The following is a 24,383-nucleotide window of genomic DNA, read 5'->3' as shown; positions in this document are numbered from 1 at the left end:
ATTCACTGAATCCTTACTTACTAATCCTTACTCCCTTGAAACTGAAATACTTCAACTCCAAAATAGTGTTTTGCATTTTTACATTTTAATCGATGTTTTTAAAATCATTTTTCACATCAAGTTTTGAAGCCCAGTCAAAGTATGATAGGAAATCAATTAGTGAAGGGGACACAATCTCACTATCTGCCAAATATTATGGCTACATTTGGAGCAGCACCAAAGAGGAGTCCTGTTGATCTATTGTCTCCCTGCCAGCCAGTAATGGCATGCTAATGCTATAATTATTTTCCTTGTCAAACAGCAAACTTTATCTTCTGTTTCCAAGGACAGAATTACTCTAGAGACATTTTAGAAACAGATGAACGATTGCTGAAACCGCTGCCCAAATGGCCATCGTTACCTCACGCTAATCATTGGCTCTTGACAAATTTGGGCTGCTCACCTCTAAGACTCGCCAATTATTTAAGAAAAGATGAATTGTGGCATCAGAAGTGTACCTCTCTGCCAGGTACAGTACTGCCTGTAAAGCCTCTGGCAGTCTGTCCTCTGTGGTTGAATCCTCAGAGACAGGTGGTGTGAAGTCGGAGGATAGTGTCTGCAGCAGCTCCAGGTACAGCAGCTCAGAGTAACACAGTGACTCAGCCCAGCGTTCAACCCCCTCAGGGCCTTTCCCACCCCTGCACAGCGGCTCTGACAGCTCTCCTCTCGCTGTTTCCCTCCTTCATCATGACCTATCATTGGCACGTTGAACTGTACCCCCTCCCCTTTTTAAAACACCTTTTGACTTTTCCTTGTTTTTCACTCCTATCTTGAAACACCAACAAAAAGAAACTTCAAACAGAATGCAAGTATTGGTTTCTCACCTGTTCCAGAGTCGAGCCATATAGATTTCATCTGATGTGTTAGAAAAAAGCAGAGTGGCGTTAGGATATCACCGCGAGGAGATTTACATGTTTTATTCATGTGTCACCACTTCGTGTTTGTCTGTAAGCACTTACCTCTGAATGTGTACACCAACTGTAAGTTATGAGAAGAGCAGAGGTAGAAAGCAATCATGTAAATTTATCCGAGCACTCTACTTAAGTACAATTTTGTAGATACCTAAATTTTATGTTATTTCTATTCCACTACATTTTAGAGGGAAATATTGTACTTTTTACTCCTCTACATTTATTTGACAGCTTGTTTGAGACAATATATTTTTACGTTATATTTTGGGACTTACTTGATTACTAAAGGATCTGAGTACCTCTTCCACCAGAATGTAGAGTGTAAGGGCATGAGTGCTGCCACCTTAACTTTACTTTCCTTCTTCTGGCTGCTTTGAGAAGCTAGCCAAGCCTCTGTCGGTGCTGAGGGCCCCTAAGTTTGATCAATGAAGCCCAGAGAGGCAGAACATGGGGCCCAGTGCTGATGGCAGTTTGCCCAGACACATGGCATGAGCAGAGAAGGAGGGTGGGCGGGGTGGGGGGGGGGGGGGGGGGGGGGGGGGCATACTTGTCACACTTGAAAGTCTCAAAACAGGGAGATTTTCAAAGGCAGAGTGGGTTTGGGGCTTAGCTTTCCCATGAAATGTCAAGATTCTGCAACTATTCTGCAACCTTTCTACAGTGCAGTCCACCACAAAAACTGTATGTTATTTTATTGTAGAAAGGTTTTTAAAACTACAAGTTATTGTGTACTTGAAAGTGACAGGTGCTAAGGACCAAAAGCCAAAATGTTCCACATTTTAAAGAACAAACTCATTTTCACACTTATTAAACAAACAAGATATAATGTGTGAATCAGTGAGCTTTAGAGGTGCTGGTAGGTGGATTTTTTTAAATCTTTTTTGCAGATCCAGGCTAGCTTTTTCCTCACAATTTCCAGTCTTTATGCTAAGCTAAGATAATTGGCTGCTGGCAGCCTTCGTATTTAGCGAACAGATGTAAGAGTGGTATCAATTTTTTCATCTAACTCTCGGCAAGAAAGTAAATAAATGTTATTCCCAAAATATCAAACTATTGTTTTAAGTGAGAGGGGACCATAAGGTTTAACAAAAAGGTCTACTGACTGAAAGTGTGCTGGTTTTCTTGTTCCTTTTCAAAACATAGATTATTATCTCACATATTATTGTAATAATACGGTTGGCGTGTGCAAAGTAGAAGCACCTGTTACACAAACAAAATAGTTTTTCCCACCCTGGACTCGAGGATCTCACCCCACCGTTGCAAATAAGCCAACACTACAGTGTTTTTCTCTACATCAAGAAAGCTTAGGGCTCAAATGGGTGTGAATATGAATCTCTCGCTGACTGATTAGGAGACTTTCTCGCTGACTCCGAGCCAAAACAAAGGCAGTGTTAGAAGTTCTCCTGGGAAAACCATGAGGGTTTGTAAGTGTGGGCTGAGACTGCCAAAGTACATCCATCTCTCTACCCAAATAACAACACAGCCACTCCTCCTCCTCCCCCCTCTTCATCATCACCTCAGGAGCAGCAAACTAATCCTCATCCAGACTGACTACCTCAGAAAAAAGCAGCAAGGGACAAACAAAAGCAGAGAGAAAGTTGGGGGATATTTTGGAAGTGCATCCCATTTGCATTCAAGCCCAGTGTCTCCCAGGCTGTTTGTCAGAGGGCACTGAACTGTCGGCTCCTATTAAAGACTCAGTGCAGCCATGCTCAGCTGTACAAGACAAATGGTGCCATCAGTCCTGAAGTGTGCAATTACTTCTGTGTCCTCTACAGGGGTCAGAAATATGTTTGGGTTAGATCAATAGGTGTATTTGAAGGATCGATGATTCAAACCGCAGACAGACGTAGAAACATGTTGGTTAATTTCCCCCTTCATTAACGCTGAGAGGCTTTTACCACAAACATGCATGTCAGCACTCGCAGCAGTCTGACAGGACCGTGTCAGTAGCTATGATGATCAACATGAACGGCTGTCCGGTGAGTGTTTGAGCCCGAGGGTGAAGAGGCAAGCACCAGCATGTAACCTCACCTCATCTGGGACTCTAAAGGTCCGGTCAAACCAGAGGGTAGCGCAGCAGTGTTTCCCCACGTGCCCTCGCGAAATGTCATTGTTATATCAAATATTTTAAAATACTTGTACTGTGTTTTTATCTTGTTTCACTTGAACCGCTCCAAATACGAAACACTGCAAAAGTAGCTAATTTAGGCTATATGTTGCTACAAGGGTAGCAGTGGGTGATTTAGTAGTAAATTGACAAGTTAGAATAGCGGAAGGTTTTTCTATTTTTCCCATTCTTCCGACATTGCGTGAATGCAGCTTTTGCAGCATCTATAGGGACTACTCGCAGGGCTAGTTGGTGAACTACTGTAGCTAGCCAGCTAACGGCTAACAAGCTGGGAACATGCTAGCGATAGTCAGTCACACCAGCTCTCTGTACTCCTTTTAATTATCTCTGTGCTAGGCTGTTTACTACCCCTGGCATTTTGTTCTGCGGATTGTACATAATTTCATTCAATGTTGAGCTTTATTGAAGTGAAAAATGCTTTTTTCTGACCAATTTTCAGTTAGCTAGCAAGATTGTTAGCTTGGCTGCTAACGGGACAATAGGTTCACACAAGATAACAAGATTGAACGTGTTTAGTGAGCTTTAGAGGTACTGATAGGCAGGTTTAGTTACCTTCGAACAGATCCAGGCCAGCTGTTTTCTCCTGTTTCTAGTCTTTATGCTAAGCTAAGCTAACCATCTCTTGGCTCATATGATCCGGCACATTACTGTACAACCATGAGAGTAGTATTAATCTTCAAATAATCTCGACGATAAAGAGAATAAGCGCTATTTCCTGAAATGTAACACTATTGCTTTAGATAAAAGTGGATAGTGTCACACAGATAATATGATAGCGGCATGAACTCATACCTGTTAACAACCTTCACTGCTACCCCCTGGCCCTGCAGCTGCACCACACAGCTGTCCAGAGCTGCGACCGGGAGCGATAAACCAAAACAACCTTCTCTCTCTTTTCCCATTTTATTTCAACCCCGGCCTTACCAATAAACTCCTCTTCCACTTTACAACATGATCTGTCTGCGTCTCTTTCCAACTATTTCTATCTTTCCCAGTAAGAGAATTCATGAAAAAAATGGTGAATTTAATGAGATAGACATCTCTGTGACAGCAATTTAAATCACATCAACGAGAGTAATTCCTGACTTAAAGACTCTGCCCAAAGAAATGTAATAGCTGAACTGTTTATTAGATTGTTCAAGTCCGCTGAACATTTTCTTGCAGTCGTCTGTGTGATTTTAGGTGCCATTACAACTACCGGAGTAAAATAAATGAGAATTGTGTGTTTAATGAATTTAATTAAAGCTTTCATACTTTGACAAGTAGAGAAACCTTTGAGCGTTTCACTTCTCCTGTCAGAAAAGAAACGAAGCAGAGCTCAGATGGAACATTTTCTCTGCTAAATCTGCATAATTAGAATTTTTCACAGGAGGTAAAGAGGAAATCTTGTTATTCAATTGACAATGCAAATATTTGGCAGTGTTCATTCCTGATTGAATGGAAGTTTGAGAGTCTTAACGAGATACACTTTTCTACATACACAATCCCTTTTATAATGGGATTTAGGAGGGAATCAGCCATCTGTTCGGTGACATGGTGCTCTGTTGGTCTCATTCTGCACAGCAAAACTCCCAGAGAGGCGAGGAGGTTTTGTTGTAAACAATATTTAATATTGATTTCCTGTGAGTGGCTGAAGTCTCCACCGCTGAATGGGAAGAGGTTGAAGCAATTACAGACTCTGTGTGACTTGGATGTGGCTCACAGTTTGTCAACAGATATATGAAATGTGCTGGGCTGGGTTTGGCAGCTGTTAGCCCGGCGATTGGTCCTCTCTTTCTACTCAGTATGTACAGCAGAAGAAGAGAGTCTGAAAATATATATTTCCCAATGTGCTTCTAGGATGCTGTAGTTTTTTCAGTATATTTTTGTTGTTGCTAGTTTGTGGGTGTGGGTGCCTGGAGGCTGTAGGTGGGAGGATATGGGATTTGGCAAGTTTTTAAGGAGTTTTTTATATGTTTTCCTACATATTTTTTTTCCTGCAGAACATTAAAAAAAATCTGGGTTCTATGTTTGCATCTGCTCACTGGGAAATTATCCAGGTCTTGGAGAAAAACATGTGTGATGCACGTTTTTATTTAAGATGTTCTGTATTACTCACGTGTTCTTTATTTAAAGCAAATTAACTTGATTATAAGGAATTTCATAAGTGGATATGAGGGCTGCCTGTAGTGCTGGAAAATGGACCGACTGTGGAGTCTGACAACCACACTACGTGTCGTTGGTCGAATTTGCTATGATGGATTAGACACTGTACTGAGAAAGGAGGATGCACCACTGACTAAACATTTGAAGATTCATATCAGCAAATATATTAGAAATAAAAAGTAAAGCCTGATGGATACTAGATTCTTGAAGCTGATAGCAAGACCAATACAAGATCTGATATTTATTAGCAGAAACCAATATTTGTGACGAGGACTTCTTAAAATTTTTTTTAATTTAACATGCTAGCAAGCCAGGAACATGCTAACACTAGTCAGTTACGATACTGTGCTGTTTTTCCCCCTTCCCTTGTTGTCAGGATTGTTCATCATTTCATTAAAAAAGGAGTTATTGAAGATTGAAAAAAAGCTCACTGAGCTAGCTAGCTTGTCAAGAGTTAGCAAGCTAGTTAGCTCGGTAGCTAATGGGACAATAAGTTCACACAGTTTATTCAAGAGATTATACCAGCGACTCCTGTCTCACAACTGTGTAAAAACAATGCCTCTAATATGGATCCTTCATTTATCTTTCCTTTTAGAGCTAAAACAATTAGTCACTCAATGGTTTAGTTGATCAACAGAAAATTATTTTGATAATCAGTAATCAATAATTAAGTTTTTTCATCATTTTTCGAGCATACATGTAAAAAATCTGATGGGCAAGACATAAAAAGACATTTCCACTATTGTCAGATGTTTTATAGACCAAATGATTAATTGAGAAAAGAATTGGCAGATTAATCAATATCACTTCCTGTGCTTTGCTTCCCACATGAATAGCTTTTTCCAGCCATTATTTATGTCACCAGAACATGTCGTCTTTAATGATCCAGTAAACAGATACTATGACTGACTGCTGCTGCTGCTGTGAAACCAGTGTGTACACGTTTTTGCATATTTCCACTGTTTCGACTGGCCATATATTTCCTCTAGCTGTTTTAAATGTGTGAATCTGTGTCTGTCATTTTCAGACAGTGGGTTCAGTTATTCAACAAAGGCGATGTGTCTGCAATCCGTTTGATTGTCCTTGGGCCCTTCACACTTCTCCTCAGACAGCTGGACTCTCTTTTCTAACTGTGGGAAATGGCAGGTCCGTCGGGCTAAGAGAAGGACCTGTCTGTGTGTGTTTACACAGCACTCAACTCAGAGAACATTGGAGTGTGTAGAGGTTTGGCAGGGTGGACGGGCGAGAGGCTCGGTGATGCTGATGGATTAGCAGGAAGGACGAGGACAAGCCCAAGGGCCCCGTCTGGCCTCGCCTGGAGCCCTCGGCCCAGAAAGAAAGTGGAAAAAACACAGTTAATACACTCACACTCGCACTCAGTCAATCAATCTCCACCTGCAGGACTAGTCACACACACACACATAAACAATGAACATGCTGCAGACGCAAACATATACACTCACACACACACACACTTAGAACAAGCCTGTCCGCACAACAGAGAATCAATCTTCAGTTAAGGCGGCGCTGCCTGGCACATGGCTGCTATTTCTCACCCATGCACAGTGTTTGTCTCCCAGTCACCTCTCAGATCAATTGCTCTTAGAGTAACAGAAATGTAGAAGTGGTCAATTAGCCTAAGGCACTCATGCTAATCAATATGTTTGAATTGAGCATAATTTACCCCTCAAAGTATAGATCTTTTCTTTTCATTTTTGTGAAGGAGTGTAAGTAGATGAGGTTAGTCTCTGGTTTGAATCAAGGTGATCAAGCCTGATAATGGTGCCACCCAACAGACCCAGTGTTGTGTGACGTGGGCCAATAGGAGTGCTCTTTGGTGTAAACACGGCAAAGCCAAACCAGAATGATTTCATTTCAGAGGGCCTGTAACCATTTGTCAAATTCCCTCGGGTCACGAGTACTACACCAGATTACTCCCACCTTTGGTTGTGACGTCACCGCCGACACACATATGTACAGTATCCTGTGTGCTGCTGTAGTTGTGGGCCCCATTTTTTTTAGCCTACATTTGTTTACATTTGGGCAAAATGGCAACGTTGAAACTATGCTGAATTAGCTATTAGCAGTTTCTGTTGGCACTGTACTCGTGGACTTGCAGACAACCATCACTGAGTTACTTTAATACTGAAGAGAACTTGAAGATTGCTCTTTTATTGATGTTTAAACTCTGTGGATTTATTGTTTCTGACAGAACAATATCAGAACCGCAGTGATGGAGTTCAAGCCAACCCATCTGTGCTTTGTGAGAGTTTTCTACAAATATTATTCATCCCAGGTGTCGTAGCAGTTGGCCAAAGATATATCGTATACACAAGACACAAGTGAGCCAGTGAATTCATGACCTCAGATGGAGAGATCAACTCTTGGAGAGGCACGGTGGACAAAAAGAGCGATTACTGTGTCAGGTACATCTCAGATGTTCAGCGTGGAGGTGTGTGCTTCTATCCACAGAAGCTCGGCTGAAGAGTGTGTGAACCCGGAGGATAAAAGCAAGGCTATTGTTTGTGATGTGGCGTATCAGAATAAAAGTGCAGGCTTTTGTCCTGCCTATCCCTCTCTATTCATTGGTACAGATGTGACCATTTCCAATTTTAAGGTCTGTTAAGCAAGCACTAAGAGGACTGTGGGAACAGTGAAAGGACAGATTTTGTGTTTTCATGGAGAGATTTAGGCAGAGTCAGAGATGCTGAGATTCTGTCTGTGCAAAGACTAGGTGATGGCCACGGCTAGCCGGTGACCTGTAAGAGTACAGTAATATTACCACAGGTAATGGTCTGCACAGGAGGGAGGAGAAATAATCTGTTACAGGAGGTCCCGTGATACATTGCCTGCCAGGCCCGAGCTCTCTCATGGTAGAGCGATTCAAGGCCTCGGGGGCTCCTGGGCCACGCTGCTCATTCGCAGAGTTGAAAAGTGGAATGAGAGCCAACAGCAGCGCTTCATAGTCCTACAGTATATCACTCAATCTCCTGAAATATGAGACAGACACTGTGCCTGACTGGAATCCTGAATTCCTAAACGCCTGTGTCACTCAGGAAGCACACTTCTCTTTATAATCCCGCTGTCTCCTGACTGCCTGCAGCCCTCTGTTTGTCTATGCCGAAGCATTTTTGTATAGACTTCCTGCACTGACCAACTTCGGAGCCAAGACTACCACCAATTACATAAAGAAAGCCACGGCGGTGACAGCAGACTCCGTGATGGTTTACTCCAGCGCTTTAAACCCTGTGTTTTGGGGTTTGATACTGTAGGCTCGGGTATGTTACTGGGTGCTTTGTGGCTAAGCCTGCTTGGATTTTGTGTCCAGTGTGTTTAGTTGTTTTGAGCAAATGCTCAGAAGGGAAATTAGCAATTTTCTGTAAAGCCTGCTTAAAAAACAATTATGTTCTTCAAGGTTAAAGCCTTGATTAAAAATCACTGGACCTGTAGCCGGACTCTCCACCTCCTAATTCCCCCTCAGTCTCTTTCCCTCCGGCCTCCTTGCTTCCTCTAACATGCAGTCCTGACACCTGTCCTCTTCATAGGCACCATGATGCCCCAGGCACAGCGAATGCAACATTAGTCTCCTCTCAATGAATTCCCTCCACTTTCCATGCTCTGCAGATTGTAATTAACACTTTGAGAGTTCAAAAATTGGCTCTTATTTATAGCCCCCTTTCACACCTGCCTCTTTTCTCATTTGCGCGACACACAAGAGCTCCTGCTCTGAGGTCAGAGATTATTTTGTTCCTTGTTTGTTCACTGATTCTGGTGTCGCCTGGGACTTTTCAGATACAATTATAGACGAGTCAAATGACAGTATTAATACATGATAATGTGGTACGTTTGAAAGAAGATGTCCTGTGGCATTTTTGCTCAAATTCAGATGTGTCTTTGGGGCCTAGATCCACCTGTGGTTTACTGAAGTGAGAAATCAATGTAATATCTACAATATAATATCCTCAACAAGACAGTTAATGTGTTTCAGAAAGAAACACGCATCGCTATCTGCAGTCCTGATCTGAACCTCCGGGGATGTCGTGTTGCAGTGCTGTGACTTGGAAAGATGTGACTAATTGTTGGCAAAACAAAATCTCTGGTGTAATGGGGCGTTCATGACAGGCAGGACGCTCTGGTGATGCCTCTGTCTGCAGGGAAAGTCACCACACATTTTGTAGGGGAACCTGGTATATCATTGCGTTTTCTGTAAGAATAATGGTGTTTTGTTCATGTGCGCACTCCTGCAGTATTTAATTTTCTGTCTTAACTTGCCTCATGCACTGATTATCCGAGATTTAGACGCATCTCACATTTAATCTATTTAAATTTCCTCTTTCATTGCGCTGTTCATCACTTTATGAGCCCTGTTTGAAACTGGATCTCTTCTGCAGGTGCTGCCTCTTTTGTCTACCTGCGTTTAACTTTCTCCTGCAGTCAGCTTTTCGACTTTATGTGTTTGCTTAATGACAGGCTGCGTTTTTTAAGAGAGGATGTGTAAAAAGCAAGCCACGGCAGGTTAGAAAAGCACACTTTGCTCTGCATAATAATTTCAGACAGTCGCATGTCTGGAATTTGTGTGAAGGCAGCAGTAATGGTTAATGTGTCTCTCAACCCCAGGCGACAGAGATTTAATGGGTCTGCAGTTGGATTAGTTGGCATCACTCATGCTGTGCATTTAAATAATTCAATTAATATGAAAATGAAGCATGTAGTGTTGCAGTTAATTTGCTGTAAGATCTATAATCTATTAACACACAGTAAGAGATAGAGATAGCTTGTTTAAAGAACTCACATCTTGTCTGTCTCAAGATCAAACCAGTAGCCATCGACTATTAAACCCACTTTATTAACTTATCAGTCATATTGAATGTCTCAGCTTATCTGTCTCTGTCTCGTCATTTTAGCATCAGACAAGGCTGATAACACTCTGTCAGGGTTGTCTATGTTTTTGAGCCTCAGTGTTTGGTGCTCCTGCTGTCGTCTGAGACGACCCTGAACACAACTCAGCTTATGAGGGGCCATAAATTGAAACCAGTCTGTTTGTTGGAGGGTCAGTGTCAGACACAACTTCAGGCACCAACCTGCTCGTTTGTTGACGTTTTAATATTTTGGTTGCTTTGAACGCTGATTCATTCAATGATTTGATTGGGACGTGGAATCTCAAATTAGGCTATGCTATAAATGCTGTCGTATGTGGCATTGGCTCATGCTATAGTCAAGCTAGATTCTTTACCATAAGGCAAAGGAAAGTTTTTATATTGTGTTGTTTTGGTGAGAGCATCCTTGTTTTCTGGCATTACCAAATCCAAAAGTGTGTGGGACTGTTTCTCGTGACGATTGTTCTCAATGAATCGTTGCTTATGAAGAGAACAATACATGCTGAATGGAGGAAAAATTGCTGATAACAACATGACATTGCCTATTCTTTATGTAAGAACAAGAGGGCCTTTCGTCTCACAGATTATCTAAACTGTGATTGAGTTTTTTCTGTTACTTTGAAGATAAAATGAGCACAATTCCAGAAAAAAACGAATGGGCTTCGGCAATAGTTACATCAACTTAATCCATGTTGACCCTGGTGAGTTGATTTGCACAGAGTCGGTGCTGTAACAGACTAACAGCCCGAGAGAGAAGGTCCTGCAGAGCGCTTGGCAGGGTCTGCTGGTACACTGATAACGCAGTTTTCAGTGGGCACTAACTTAAGCACTCTGACACCCAGAGATAGAAAGGCTAAGAAACTGTAGAGGGATGTGACTTTTTTATCCTATTTCTGATGAAATTATGCACACCTCACACACACACACACACACTAGCATGCACAAACGCAATGAAGCATCCAACCTCCTCTACTTGCCAGTCATGTGTGGCAGTCTCCTGTCAGCAGCACTGAGTCAGGTGGGAACTGAGAGCAAAGAGGGGAAAACAAGCAGAAACTGAATGAAAGAAGGGGTGCAGACAGCACCTTTATTCTGTGGTTTTATGACCTCCTAAACATCCTTGAAAGGTTTTAGGTGGAACCTAAAGTTACAGTCCCTCCGGTGTTTGTGAATCAGAGGTGTTGACAGGCGTGAGTCCGGCCAACAAGGCTGCTCGACAGAGTCAGGGTGAAGGTATGTGGGGGCTTTCAGACGCACTGAAAGAAAAGTGGAGAGGAAAGATTTCCTTTCACACAGAAGCTTAGGAACGGTCTCGCACTAGGGAGAAGCCTTGTCCTGCTGGGGGGTCATTTTAGGTGTCCCCCGGGGGTCTACCCTCAGTGCTTGACAAAAGACCCAGAGTTTCCCCTGGATAATAAGAGAATCTGCTGCCCCTGAATCATAAGAGGTGGTGTTCACAAGAGAAATGCAGGTGTGTGTGCTCCTTTAAAGAGTGACTCATCGTGGACACTCATAGAGGGACATACTGGGAAAAGAGCAGCCATTTGTTCAAGACCCCTATATTGTGGACATGGTGTATTTTAAAGCATCCGCTGTTTGCCAGCTTTTCATCGTATATCGAGGAACTGTCAAAGATCCTTTAAAGGGTGAAAATAGATGTGTAGGTGCCTCTTGGATTAGAGTATATAATGGCTGTTGACAGGGAGTTTGCCTGGGCTACTTTGTCCGCAAGGGTGTGACTAATGACCATTAGGGATAGAGTGAGTGTCAGGAAGTATTAGTGGTATGGTGAGGATGAGACAGTGAGTGAATAGTTGGCCAGGAGAGCTGCTGCAGACACCAAAGAACAAGACTGAGATGATGCACATAGAGAAAAAACTAGATTCTGCAAAGACTGCCTTATCTACGGGTAACTTAAAGCTACCCTCAGGAATGTGTGACTAGCAGCCTTTGGGGTTGCATTTAGGCACATATAATGAGAGTAAAACACAGGTAAAACTTTGTAAAACTCTACTTGAGTAACGTTTTAGGTTGTTACTCAAGTAGCAGAGGCAACTGAAAGGGATTTACCTAAGACATAAAAAGACATCAAGACAGGACACAGTAGAAGATAAAAAATATGCTAAAACTGATTAAGATTAAGAACTGAAAACCATTGCAGTAGTCGAGCCAACTAAAGATAAAAGCATGAACACATCTTGCTGAGACACAAGTCTTAAAACATAATGTTCATAGTGGACCGATTTTGTAATTTGTCTTAGAGTGGATGTTAAAATTTAGGTCTACAATTACACCAAGATTTCTGGCTTGGTTTGTGGTCTTTAACATTACTGATTGAAGGTGAACACTAACTTTTAATTGTTCTCCTTTGGCTCCAGAAACAATTAGCTGCAGATTGCACTCAGCCCTCTTTCACACTCTGCTGTTCCATCAGCACACATCTCTACGAGCAGATTGGTCTCTCTGCTTCTTGCTTTGCCGATGCTCATTATAAAGTGAATCTGCATGTGAAGCCCCTCCACTTGCTCTCGCCACCTCTGTCCTCCTCTCCTTAGAACCACTGGTCTGGGGCCCAGAGAGAGGAGGAGGAGGAGGAGGAGGAGAGAGGAGAGAGGACGACAACAAGGAGAAAGAAATGTGAGCGTGAGAGAAAAGAGGCAGAGGGGAAAGGAGTGGAAAACGCGCTCTGCTAGTTAAACCCAGTGACCTCTGTCTCATAAAAAGGAAGCAACATAGAATAATAGTAGAAGAATCAGCAGTATTTTCAACCCTAAAGCCAAAACTATTAGCATAGCTGCAACAGCATGCAAGCACTCTGTTTGGACGAGTGCTATGAAAATAAAGTTTATTACTAATTGTCTTTAACCACTTAATCCTATTAGGGTCGTGGAGAGCAGGAGCTCATCCAAGCATGCCGAGCATTAGCCTGAAGGCAGGGAAACAAGTCTGCAGTCCATCTCAGGACTAACAGATAAACAGACCATCGCCGCCTGCTCTCATTCATACCTGCAGGCCATTCAGCATCTCTAATCCATTTGAGGAAACTTATTTAAGCAAGCGGAGAACATGCAGTCTTTGTCAGGTTTAAAGTTTATCATATATATATATATATATATATATATATATATATATATATATATATATATATATATTGCGCTGGTAGGCAGGAATCAGTAGCCTTTTGCATTGGATGATATAGAATATGTAACTTCCTGCTTAAGTGCAGCACTGAAAATCAAAGTGGTGCTATGAATCTGTTGCAGAGACATTATGAACAGTGCTTACAATATGAACAGCTCTTATGTAGGTTCAGACTGAACCTACTGTTGCTAACTAAAAACTAAAAAAGATAAATTGTTGGTTTAAGTTTGGTCTGTTTCATAGATTATTGATTGGATAGTTTCGTGAATGTCATCCTGTATTATCGAATCAAATTCTGGTGCGTTGACTGCTTAATTTGTGCTAAAATCATATCAACTATCACAAAATCCTGTGGTTAATCCGCTTTGCTTTCACACTACAAAGACCAAGAAACTAACAAACAAACTAACAAACAAAGTCTTTGTTTAAACCAAACAGGTTAGGTGTTAAAGCCCCCTTAGTTTAGCTTATATTGTTGAACGGAACAAAATGATTCAAACCAGCAAAGTGTCTTTTTTATTTCCACCTCTTGAAAGAAGAACGTCTTGAGGACCGAACATGTTTTTTCTTCCTTATTCTGACTCATTTCAGTTCTGTTTCTTATACTGACGCAGCAGATTTCACCCCCTGATCCAGCAGTCTGTCTCAGGCCCGGTTAATCAAGTCAGTGTTTACATTAACACAGCACCATTTTTCAGCTGTCACCGGCGTCTCCTTTCAGACTCAGGGATAGCGATGATTGTGTATGACTGTGGCCCACTAGTCTGTGTGATGGCTGCTGAGTCATTTCTAATGTGCATCTGTTTCAGGCTGTGAGATTTCTCCCCCAGTGAATTATGAGGGAGCGGCACAACATTAATGGCTAGAATAGTCCCCGCCTCTGTGATCTGACTTTTGCCTATAGAGAAAGTAAAAATATAATTATCTCATGTAATTATTGTGCTTGTACAACCCACCGATTTGCAATACATAACATTAAAGTATATTCTTGGTGGTCTAATGTAGATTCAACGACATGATTTGGCTGTGGGCCATGCCACACTGATGTTTTCTTTTGTTGCTCACACTTTGTTTTCCTCTCTCCCCAGGGGTCTCTTACTCATTCGTGCAGGGGCAGGCAGGAGATGAGGATGCAGCAGTGGACGTGAAGCTGTACAGTCACCGGTGGAGGAGATGGCTTCCCCCGAAACCTCGTAACATGGACAGTAACAGGGCCAGTCAGGAGCAGGACCAGGAGCCTGAGCAGGTGGAGCCCGAGGGGCTCCCAGGCCTGCTGTCGGCAGAGGACACGGACAACAGCTCCCAGATAGAGGTGGGTGCTGATTCACAGCATGTGTTACCAACTGGAGGGGTGGAGGTTAATGGAAGACTATCCAGTTGTATTATGGGAAGTGTAGCAGGCAGGGTTTTTAGAGCTCGATCCATACAACAGCATATCTCCGCTTCTGCTGCATTGATTTTGTTTTTTAATCCAACCTGTCTCTTGCAAATTTATGGAGGTGCAATGCTACAGTAAATCACTGGAGCACCTTTTTAATTGTGTAATTTGGAAACATTAAAAGCCCTGCACACCCATGATCCACCCTGAGGGCTGTGTGGGAATGTCTGTGCTTGATTGACTGATTGATTCCGTTCTATGCTGCGTTCATGTCATATCATAGTTTCCAAATCTTAGATAATGTTCAACCTCTTCACGTCAACTTCTAAGTCAAAATGACGACTCTGCTTTGATATATCCGACATGGCGCTTCATAATACAGGGGTGCCTGAAAGTCAAACAAACATGGACGCCTCACATGGACCAAAGTCCATCGTTCAATGTAATTAAACCCAGATGTAATGTACATAGTGTTATATTGTCAATGCACCGTATTGTTAATCCTCACTCCGATGACATGAACACTCGCTAGTCGAATGTTTCCCATTGCTACCATTCATCCCATATGATGTGAGTTTTAAAGGCAGACAGATGTTTCCACTCATCCTGCCTCTCCTCAGGTTGAAGGTGGGCAGAGTTTGGCTGCTAGGAATTACAGGAGGTCACCAGACTCCTTAAAGGTGTAATATGTCCCGTCCTGGCAGGTGCAACACAGCTAAAAGAAGAGTGAGTAAGATATCAATCACACAGTCTGCACAAACTCCTGAAAAGAGCTCCAGTGATCGGACAATAAGTGAAATCAGCTGTGTGGGTGTACAATGGGTGCTCAGTATCTGTTGTAATTCATGTTCCACTGACTTGTTGTTCCTGGTGTAGTAAATCAAGTGCATCCATGACTCATGACCAGTCAAAACTTTTGATATATAATGTGCAGCTCCAGTAAGTCATTTCTCACTTGACAAAACAATTTTGCCTCAAGGTCCATTTAGTAGCAGTTCTGGAGCTGTCAATAATCAAAAACACATTAATCAAAGGAATCAAAGTTTGCCATTGTCATCCTCCCACTGACTGAATTCAGACCAGCTTTTATTGTGACCCGGCGCAGCTCCAGCAGAACAAAGCGGCTCACACTGTAAACCTTCCTGTGTAGTAAAGAAGCCAACTAATATAAAAAGAATGAATCGATAAAGTCCTCTGTTGAGCTGTACCTAAAAATACTCTTTGGTTGCCTCCCTGGAGCAATTATAAATCTCCCCAGAAGAGTGGATGTTTGGTAATGAAAAAGAAGACGAGGAGGGGCCTTTGAGGATTAATATTTTATATCAAATTAAGCTCAGCCCTCAGGTGTTCATCTACCTTCTGCGTGGGACTGGATCCTCTTAAACTTGACCTCAGAGGGACCAGAACAGGAAATTAACCCGGCCTCCCACAGTTCCAAGGGGCTGGTGGAGCTGCTGGAGATTAATAGCCGGGTTCGACTCCTGTTTGTGTCTATGTAAATGAAAGGCATCGCCCGTGTCCCCTTGTTATGGCGCCTTGGCCGGCGCAGCATCGAGGCGTTCAGTCATAATGATGGCGGCCGCCCGGGCTTAGACAGCTCGTTAAGTTTCCCTGTGGCTTCTAATCATCTCAGGTTCACAGCCCAGCGTCTCTCCGTGAGGAGGAGGGAGCTTTGATCGTCAGCTGTAAACACACACACACACACACACAACACTTGAAACTTCATGTCACATCCACACATGCCATCACACACACACACACACACATTCACACAAACATGTCCTCCCTCATTGTTGTCGCCCTCTGAGGATCATTTGTTGTTGCCGAATGGAAAAGCAGTCCACAGCACAAACACCCTGTCGTTCCTCTTGTCACTCAACACACACACACACACACACACACACACACTCAGACACACACACACTCAGACACATTCCCTCACCTGCCACCAACACTTTGTTGACATGAGAGAAGCCTTCATATATTCAGAGGGCAGAAACAGCAGAGCAGAAATCTTCCACGCAGCAGTGAGCTGAATGGATTTAAAGACTTGTCTCTTCTGCTCTGAAGGAGCGTTAACTGAGGAAAGAGGAAGGCAGAGGAGGAACCGTGTGTCCACTTTAAGGAAAAATACACCCTCACTTTCAAAAAGCCGTATATCATCACATTTTCATTGTATGTTTTCTCTTTTTCAGTTGTCTTTAAGCTGTGGTGTTATTTCCTGTGCAGAAACTATCACGATATTTGATAAATTACTTTTGCTGAAAAATAGTATGTTTTTGGAGAGGCTGACAACAAAAACGTATTGATGTTTAAGATAAGTCTGTTTAATTATCTCCAGAAATGTATTGGTTGGTTTAAAGGAATTGTTTGACTCTTGGGAAATATACTTATTCGCTTTCTTGCCAGGAAAAGATGAAAAGATATCTATCCGTTAAATATGAAGCTGCGGCCAGTTAGCTTAGCTTAGCTTAAAGACTGGAAACAGGGGAAAAAGCTAGCCTTGAGTCTTGTCATCTCTAAAAACTCCAGGAACAGCTTTTGACCCCATATAAAACCACAACATGTTGGGTTTTTTTAAACAAATTTGATATAACATGTTCATTAGTGAGCTAGAGATTTATGCTAAGCTAAGCTAACTGACTGCCAGTTCACATTTACCATACAAACATGAGAGTGGTATCAATCTTTTCATCTAACTCTCAGGATGAAAATGAATAAGTGTATTTCTCAAAATGTCAAACTGTTCCTTTAAAGTCCCACAAGGTATGTTTGGCTCGTTATCTGTTAAAATAAGAAAAACACAAACATGCACAGAGAGTCCATATATCAGTTTTTTTAAACAATGCTAAGTTGTTTAAAGGTGGACTGGTTATAATGGCTTGAATCACTGTTAACTCCAAATAATAACCCATAAATCAGGTTTCCACTTTTATAGAACTGAAGACATCTCTCTGTCTCTCCTTCGTTGTCTGTGTTTGGGTTAACTGGTGCCATAACAATAGATTCATCTCACCTCGACATACAGGTTTATAACAGTAGCCTTAGCAGCAGACTGTCTGACGCCCTGAATGACTGTGACTCACTGTATCAGCTCTCACGATCATTAACCCAGATTGAACTGCCTCTCGGCTACAGGTGTTCTCCAGTCACTGTAAGGTAGAATACGACAGGGTTGGAACAAACTGTGGAAACGAGTCGGTATCACTGAATTCAAGCCAAGTCTCATCACTGTTTCTTTTATTCAGGAAAGGCAAACATTGTGCTAGTCCAGACATGCTGTCGGTAATGATTTTTGTTGTTTGTTACCTTCCAAACTGCTGATTCAGAGCAACTTTGTCTTGGATCAACGCCCTGTTTTTTAGGTACATTTCATAACCGCAGCTGTTAGGTTGTTATGTGCAGCATAATTTAATGTTAATGCTTCCGCAATGGCCAATTCCAATTTTGCACTTAAAATTTTTTTTTCAAAAAATTCAAAAAATTGGCATCCTCATATGATTCTTCACACTTAAGTAACAAGTAATAACTGAAGTAGGCCTGTAGGAAACGCTCTAGGCCTTAGTTTGAAACCAACACATTTTCAGGATACTTATTTGGTGGAGTGTCCTGTTCTGACTCCCAAATGTGAATGAATATTGAAAAACGATTGTGTTTTGATGGAGATAAGACATCTTTACCGTCAGTGTAAATGAATGGCTTGATCATTGCGAACATCTTAAGCTATTTAAAGTCTCTGCTAAGTGTTGTCTTCATTCAGGTATTTAGACTTTCACACTTTTTACAACAGGGTGAACCATTCTTCTACTCTGTTGGACAGCACTGCCTCGAAAAACTCAATCTCCTCATTCATTTCAATGAGAACGCTGTATTGGCACAGACACAGAGGGCTCTGAATGCTCTGCATTGGCTTCTCAGTTACATACAAGTACACATTCCTTGTATATTACCTTGCAACGTAAACGCTGTATGTTTATCTTGTGATTGTTGGATAGAATGATTAAGCTCTAAAATCCTGTCAGTACAGTAACGTTTTAAACCGCTGTGACTCAAACGGGACTTCTTGATTCATATTGCACCTCTTCACCGGCAGTGACCCCTGTGTGTTTTTTTTAAAGAAGTCCTATTTTTGTTCTCAACACGCAATCAGTCTGAGAAATCACCTGAAATCCCTGTCTGCATACCAAGCGAGCCAACACGGGGTCCTGACCTCCAGTTTGAGAAACTACTTTAGAGGTTGCTCACAGCTGTCAGGTGGCACCATTTTAAGTCCTGTCTTTATGAGGAGTGTAAACAAACCACACATGTGCACACACACACACACACACACACACACACACACACACATGGCAGCCTCTTGGATTATAAATTGCACAGACCAATCCTTTTTCAAATCCTGTATCACATTGCACAAGTGAAGCCAAGAGAGACACATAACTCCTCATGTTCCCTCTGAAATAATGTGATGGTCTCATTTTCACGCCTGGCTGTTCATATCTACAGTAAAGTGCAGCTCGTCCTGATAATTTAACCACTGTGAAACATGTCAGGCTGCCAATAAAAGCATACAGTGTATTGGTGTTCAGGGGGTCCCTCCGTCGCTGCTGGTGTTGTTTGTAAAGCTTGCTTTGATGTGTGGTTTATGGTGAAGAGTTGTTATTGAATGTCTGGGACTCTGCAGCTCAGGAGGATCTTTGGGGTTACATGCTTCACTACATTCACTGTTTATTTGTGTGTTTCTTTAGGGAGAGAATTCACACAGCGAGGCGGCAAGCAGCTTTGCTAATTTTCATTACTTCACTGGATTCCCAGCGCTGCTTTTACCCTCACCACCCTCCATATTTAAAACCTGCAGTGAATGCAAATTAGGGTTGTTGTTGTTTTTTTCTTTGTTTGTTTTGTGTCTCAGTTTGTCAAGTTTGTTAAAAGATTCCCAGAGGATAATGTGTTTGGAAAGAGACATACTGCCGTTATGTTGCTTAGTGTTTACACTCTGGGATGCTATAACATCTCAGGCAGCCGCTTGGAGCTGCTCTACAGATGAACCCGAAGTTGTTGTAAATTTCAGTGTCAAGAGTCGTAGCCTTTTCTCAGCGGGTCAGCCAGCATGTTGCTTTGCAGTCATTACTGCAGATAAACAGAGACAGCAATGGTAGTGAGTTTGTGAATACGTTGTGTAGTGAACTCTGCTTCCCTGAACATCACTTTAAAATGCAACCACATTCTGTCTGAACCCAGCAGACTGCAAATCCAATTCATGAGGTCTACAGCCAAAGACCAGAAGAGTACTTAAATTATATATCAGGTGCCTGGATTCTCCTCAGACTACTCGTTTACTTTATTATCTCCATATTTTTGTTGTTTTTGAATCAATCCCACTCGGGAATATGAATATTTATCCAGTTTAAAATCCTTCTGATTTGATTTCTTACACATGTCAAGGCTAATCCACCATGTTTGGAGTGTTTTAAATGCCATCATTAGCAGTAAAAATTGTTGTTGTACTTCAGTAGAGGTCTTTACGGGTCCTCTGGGTTCTGAGGAACATGACCCAGGTCCAAATATATCCAGGTCAGGTAGGGTCTCACTTTATTGCCATGGTCTGTGTGTCAATATGTCAAATACCAGAGTGAAAATTCATTTATACATGTCAGGTTTTCATATGTGGAGACGCAGGAATCAGAAATTGGCCGATGCAACACAGAGCAGTATGTTGTCTCACACTGTTGTGTTTCAACACACACAAACACACACACACACACCACCAATACCATCAAGCTGCTACAACTGGCAGGCGATGGAGCGGAGCGATGAATAATGGATCACAGGCATTATCAGCTGATGAAGAGCTCCACACATGAGCGATGGCGTCCTTTTAGTGCTTTTTCAAACAGGCCGCAGTCTGATGTCACTGTGTAATCTGCTCTATGTGTGTGTGTGTGTGTGTGTGTGTGTGTGTGTAATGTCTTAGTATGGGTTTGGCTGACATGCAGCTTAATCCCAACACATTGTAACATTTATTCAAAGCTCAAGTGCTCCTTCTGCATACATGAAATAGTATTCTCTCAGGAGCCGAGACATGGTTGCAGTTGAGGGGATTATGGTTTTCTTTTTTCTTTTTGTTTATACCTCTCCAGTAGCAGCTTTAAGAAACATTTCAAAACATCTTATTTTCTTTAAGTAAAAACACCCAGAATAATCTCATAAAGGTGAAGCGATGAATTCCTTTACTCAGGGTCTCCCCTGTGTTAAGGAGCCATTCAGAAGTGAAAACATGCCGGCACAAGATATTCAGGTCTCAGTATAATGCAATATTGATGTGGTGGGCAGCTCGAGTAAATGCCTCAGACAGAGATGGGAGTGAGTCTGGAATGGGGTTTCGCACACTGAATGAATCTTTTCTACAGTTTGTTTTTGTGCTCTGGAGCCAGAAAATGGTTCATTATCGTCAGCAATTTCTGTTTTCTATCTCTGGTTGCAGCATTTCAGTTTATGATGGGCTGATGGATGGGGGACAGAGGTTCCCTACTGAAGCTGAGCAGCGGGGTCACAGTCCTCCTCTCCTCTCACTCGTTCATCATGTGGCCATCTATCTTCCATTAGCCTCCTTTGAGCTTTTCAGTGCAGCTCAGGCATCTGTAGTGTCTGTGAGGGTCAACTGGATCGTAGCCCACTAGAGTTGTGTATGTGTATGTGTGTCCCATATGGCATGAAAATATATCTGACATACTTTTACAATACAGTATCCAAACTGCATGCAAAATATATGAGAATTGGCTGGCGCATGTTTTTATAGCAATGCATTTGAAGTTTGCGTACAATACAGTTATGTTCTATATTACAAATGCACTGGTAACCAAATGTGTTGTGAGTCAAATGCACCCCAAACATGTACTCAAATAAGTAATTGTATTGTTTTTCGGTTTCAGATATATTATTATAGGTCAATTGATTGTCTGGAATACATTAAGAAGATATGAGTCATGCTGTCACTGTTTCAAATAAACGGACAGAGGCCTACAAATGTAAAATGTAAAATGTTACATGTAAAATGTAAAAAATCTAGCGGACACTATGGAGATGACAGGAAATGAGGGGAGAGAGAGGAGGGATCACACGCAATAAAGTTCCCCAACCGGATGTTGTGATTACAGCATCTTAGACCACTAGTTCACCCGGATGCCCCATTTACAAATGTTTTAGCTAAAGCCGTGCCCGCACCTGTCCCAGCCACATGCATATTCAGACCTGCACTCGACCAAAACAAGCTGTAAAAATGCAGAGATTCATAGCTTCTAATAAATATGTTAAAATAAGAAATATCCTGCTCTGACTGGTTTGTGCACAGAACATTTTACACCAGCAGTCATTTGATCGGTTGTTTCCTGTGAGTGAAAAGTGTTCAGCGCCTCGAAACAACCACTCTGGATTTTGTTTTTTGAAATGCGTCACCTGTTTTTATTTTTGTGATGTGTCTGATGATGTGGGTGTTCATATTAAAGACACTCACCAGTTGCTTTACCGGCCTACAACGACAGCTTGACAATAAAGATGTGATTATTCTAATTATGGGTGAATGATACCTGACATTGTGTTCATGTTAGATGATTTCTTGTTGGGAGGGGCGGCCATTTTGCTTTGGTTTGATCTAGTACTGAGTGATGCAGGCTTGCGTCCCAGCTGTCCTCGTCAACACTAATAATAAAGACTGTTCAAAGTAGCAAATTTCGCACCATGGTTGTATTTTCACACATCAACACAGAGTACCACACTTCCCTTGCAGGCACATTTTGGCTCAAGTTCGCAGTGCCTTCCTCCCACAACATCCCACCAAAACTCTCTATATAATTGTCTATTTGTGTGTGTGAGAGAGAGACTGTTTCTCTGGTCAAGCACCTTGTACTCTGCTGAGGTCTTGTAAAGCCCTCACAGCTTCGTGTCCACCTACCCGCAGCTGGGTGATGGCACCCTGCCCACGGAAAAGCCGCCAACTGGCCTCTCTCCCCTCTGAGGAGCCTTTATCTCCCTCCATCGTTCTCCACAAGACCAAAAACATCTTGTGCTGATTAGGAGGAAGCTTTACAGCCTTACATTTGTGTGTGCTCTCTTTTACAAGTGCCCTTGTTTTCTTATTCTGAAAGCAATGTGCTGACTAAGGCTGCCTGGAGGGGCTTTTTTCCCTGACACGATTCGTCTGCACTTTAAGCTGTGATGAAAGGCTTCTGTCAATGTTTGTTCGAATCTACAAATTAATCAAAAGTAACACCACCTACATGGCTGAACTCCATTTGGAATTTCAATATTTATCAATCCCATAGAGGTTTTGCTGAGCCTGAAACTTTATCTCTCTGTCTCATATTCCAGGCTGAATATTGTGCAGAGGTATCAGATTAAAACAAAATATGAAACGAAGTGAACAGGGAAAGATTGTGCTTTAGTTAATGTTTGTCTCATGGCCTTTTTGACAACCAAAGCGCAGTAGCTCTGAATAATACCACCCATATATCAAAGTATCCACAGAGCTCCGTGAGTTCCTATTAGTGAGATCACAGTCAGGCGTAGCGTACACTTCTCTGACTCCCCATCCGGCAAAACATTAACTTTAACAATGTTTTAGATAAAAGGCCCAGCTGTAAGGTATCTCATTAGACCCACAGGGAAAGAGACAAGCTATAGGAAGCGCACGACATGAACGTTCCTCCTAATTCTGTACAGGAAACGATAAAAGCAGACAGGCCGCTCCCACATGGCTTATAAAAGTCCATGAATGTTTGTGTTATAAAAGGCAGTCCTGACTTTGCAGTCTGGCTTTTTAAGAGTGGAAGAAGTTGATTGGCTTTCTTAGCTTTTTTTAATTTGATTAGTAGACATTAAAACCACTTCCTGTTGCTTATTGTGCCCTAATGAAAACCATGGAGTTGAATAAACAGACAAAGAGGATGCACACACAGCACACACAATGGAAATGGTTTGTAGTGTAACATAATCTAATTTAGCAGGTGGTTTGTGCTGCAGCAAAATTTGAAATACTCTGTGTTATTGATTTTCCATATGTAGATGCTTTCTGTTTGTGTAGAGGTTGAAATTGTTTTTAGAAATTGCAGCTAACTGTGAATTAGATCACTTGGAATTTGATTTGGGCTCATAGCAGCTTAGAGGAACAATGAGCCACAGGAAGTCTCTATAAATATGTGTTTATATATTCTGCACACTGCATACCGTATAATAAGAGCACAGACTCCATCGGCTTAATTCACAGAGCAACACAACAATATCTACTTTCTCCTTCAGGCTGTATTACATTCTTCTCATTTTGTGTATGTAAACTCACAGGACACGTTTCGTTTTGTCGTTTCTACAGGAGGACACGGATCATGACTACTACACGTCAAAAACGTACAGCCCGTCGGATCCGATGAGCAAGGACTTGTGGGTAAATGTGGACCAGATGGACAAGGAGAAAGTGAAGATCCACGGGATTCTGTCCAACACACACAGACAAGCAGCGGTAAGTCAACAAACGGCATGAGAGGAGATTTCCTTGGTGTCTTTGGAGGTTTTAAGATGATTAACCGCTGCTTTTTTTGTGAATGTTTGACCAATCGTGAATGTCACCCTTGAAGTAAAATGAATTCAAATATACACAAACCTTGGGGGCTGCTGCTTATTGTGATTAGCTTAGCTGCAGTTCCTTTTTTGGACCATTTTTTTTTATATATTTTATTTTCCACAAGGTTTGCAGGTGTACATCAACAAGTAAC

The 24,383-nt window shown here is 42.0% G+C and overlaps 1 protein-coding gene across 1 annotated transcript in view; it reads left to right on the top strand.

Moving 5' to 3' along the window:
- Positions 1-24,383, top strand: part of plxdc2b (plexin domain containing 2b) — a 78,230-nt gene that overhangs the window by 16,816 nt on the left and 37,031 nt on the right. Inside the window, exons 2-3 of the mRNA XM_070928258.1 lie at positions 14,333-14,556; positions 23,984-24,130. Coding sequence (XP_070784359.1) covers positions 14,333-14,556; positions 23,984-24,130 — 371 coding nt within the window. The remainder of the gene's footprint in view (positions 1-14,332; positions 14,557-23,983; positions 24,131-24,383) is intronic.

This window comes from Enoplosus armatus, chromosome 21, assembly GCF_043641665.1.
Source record: "Enoplosus armatus isolate fEnoArm2 chromosome 21, fEnoArm2.hap1, whole genome shotgun sequence".
NCBI lineage: Eukaryota > Metazoa > Chordata > Actinopteri > Centrarchiformes > Enoplosidae > Enoplosus > Enoplosus armatus.
Note: the sequence above shows the minus strand (reverse complement) of the source record. Positions and strands in the feature narration are given on the sequence as shown.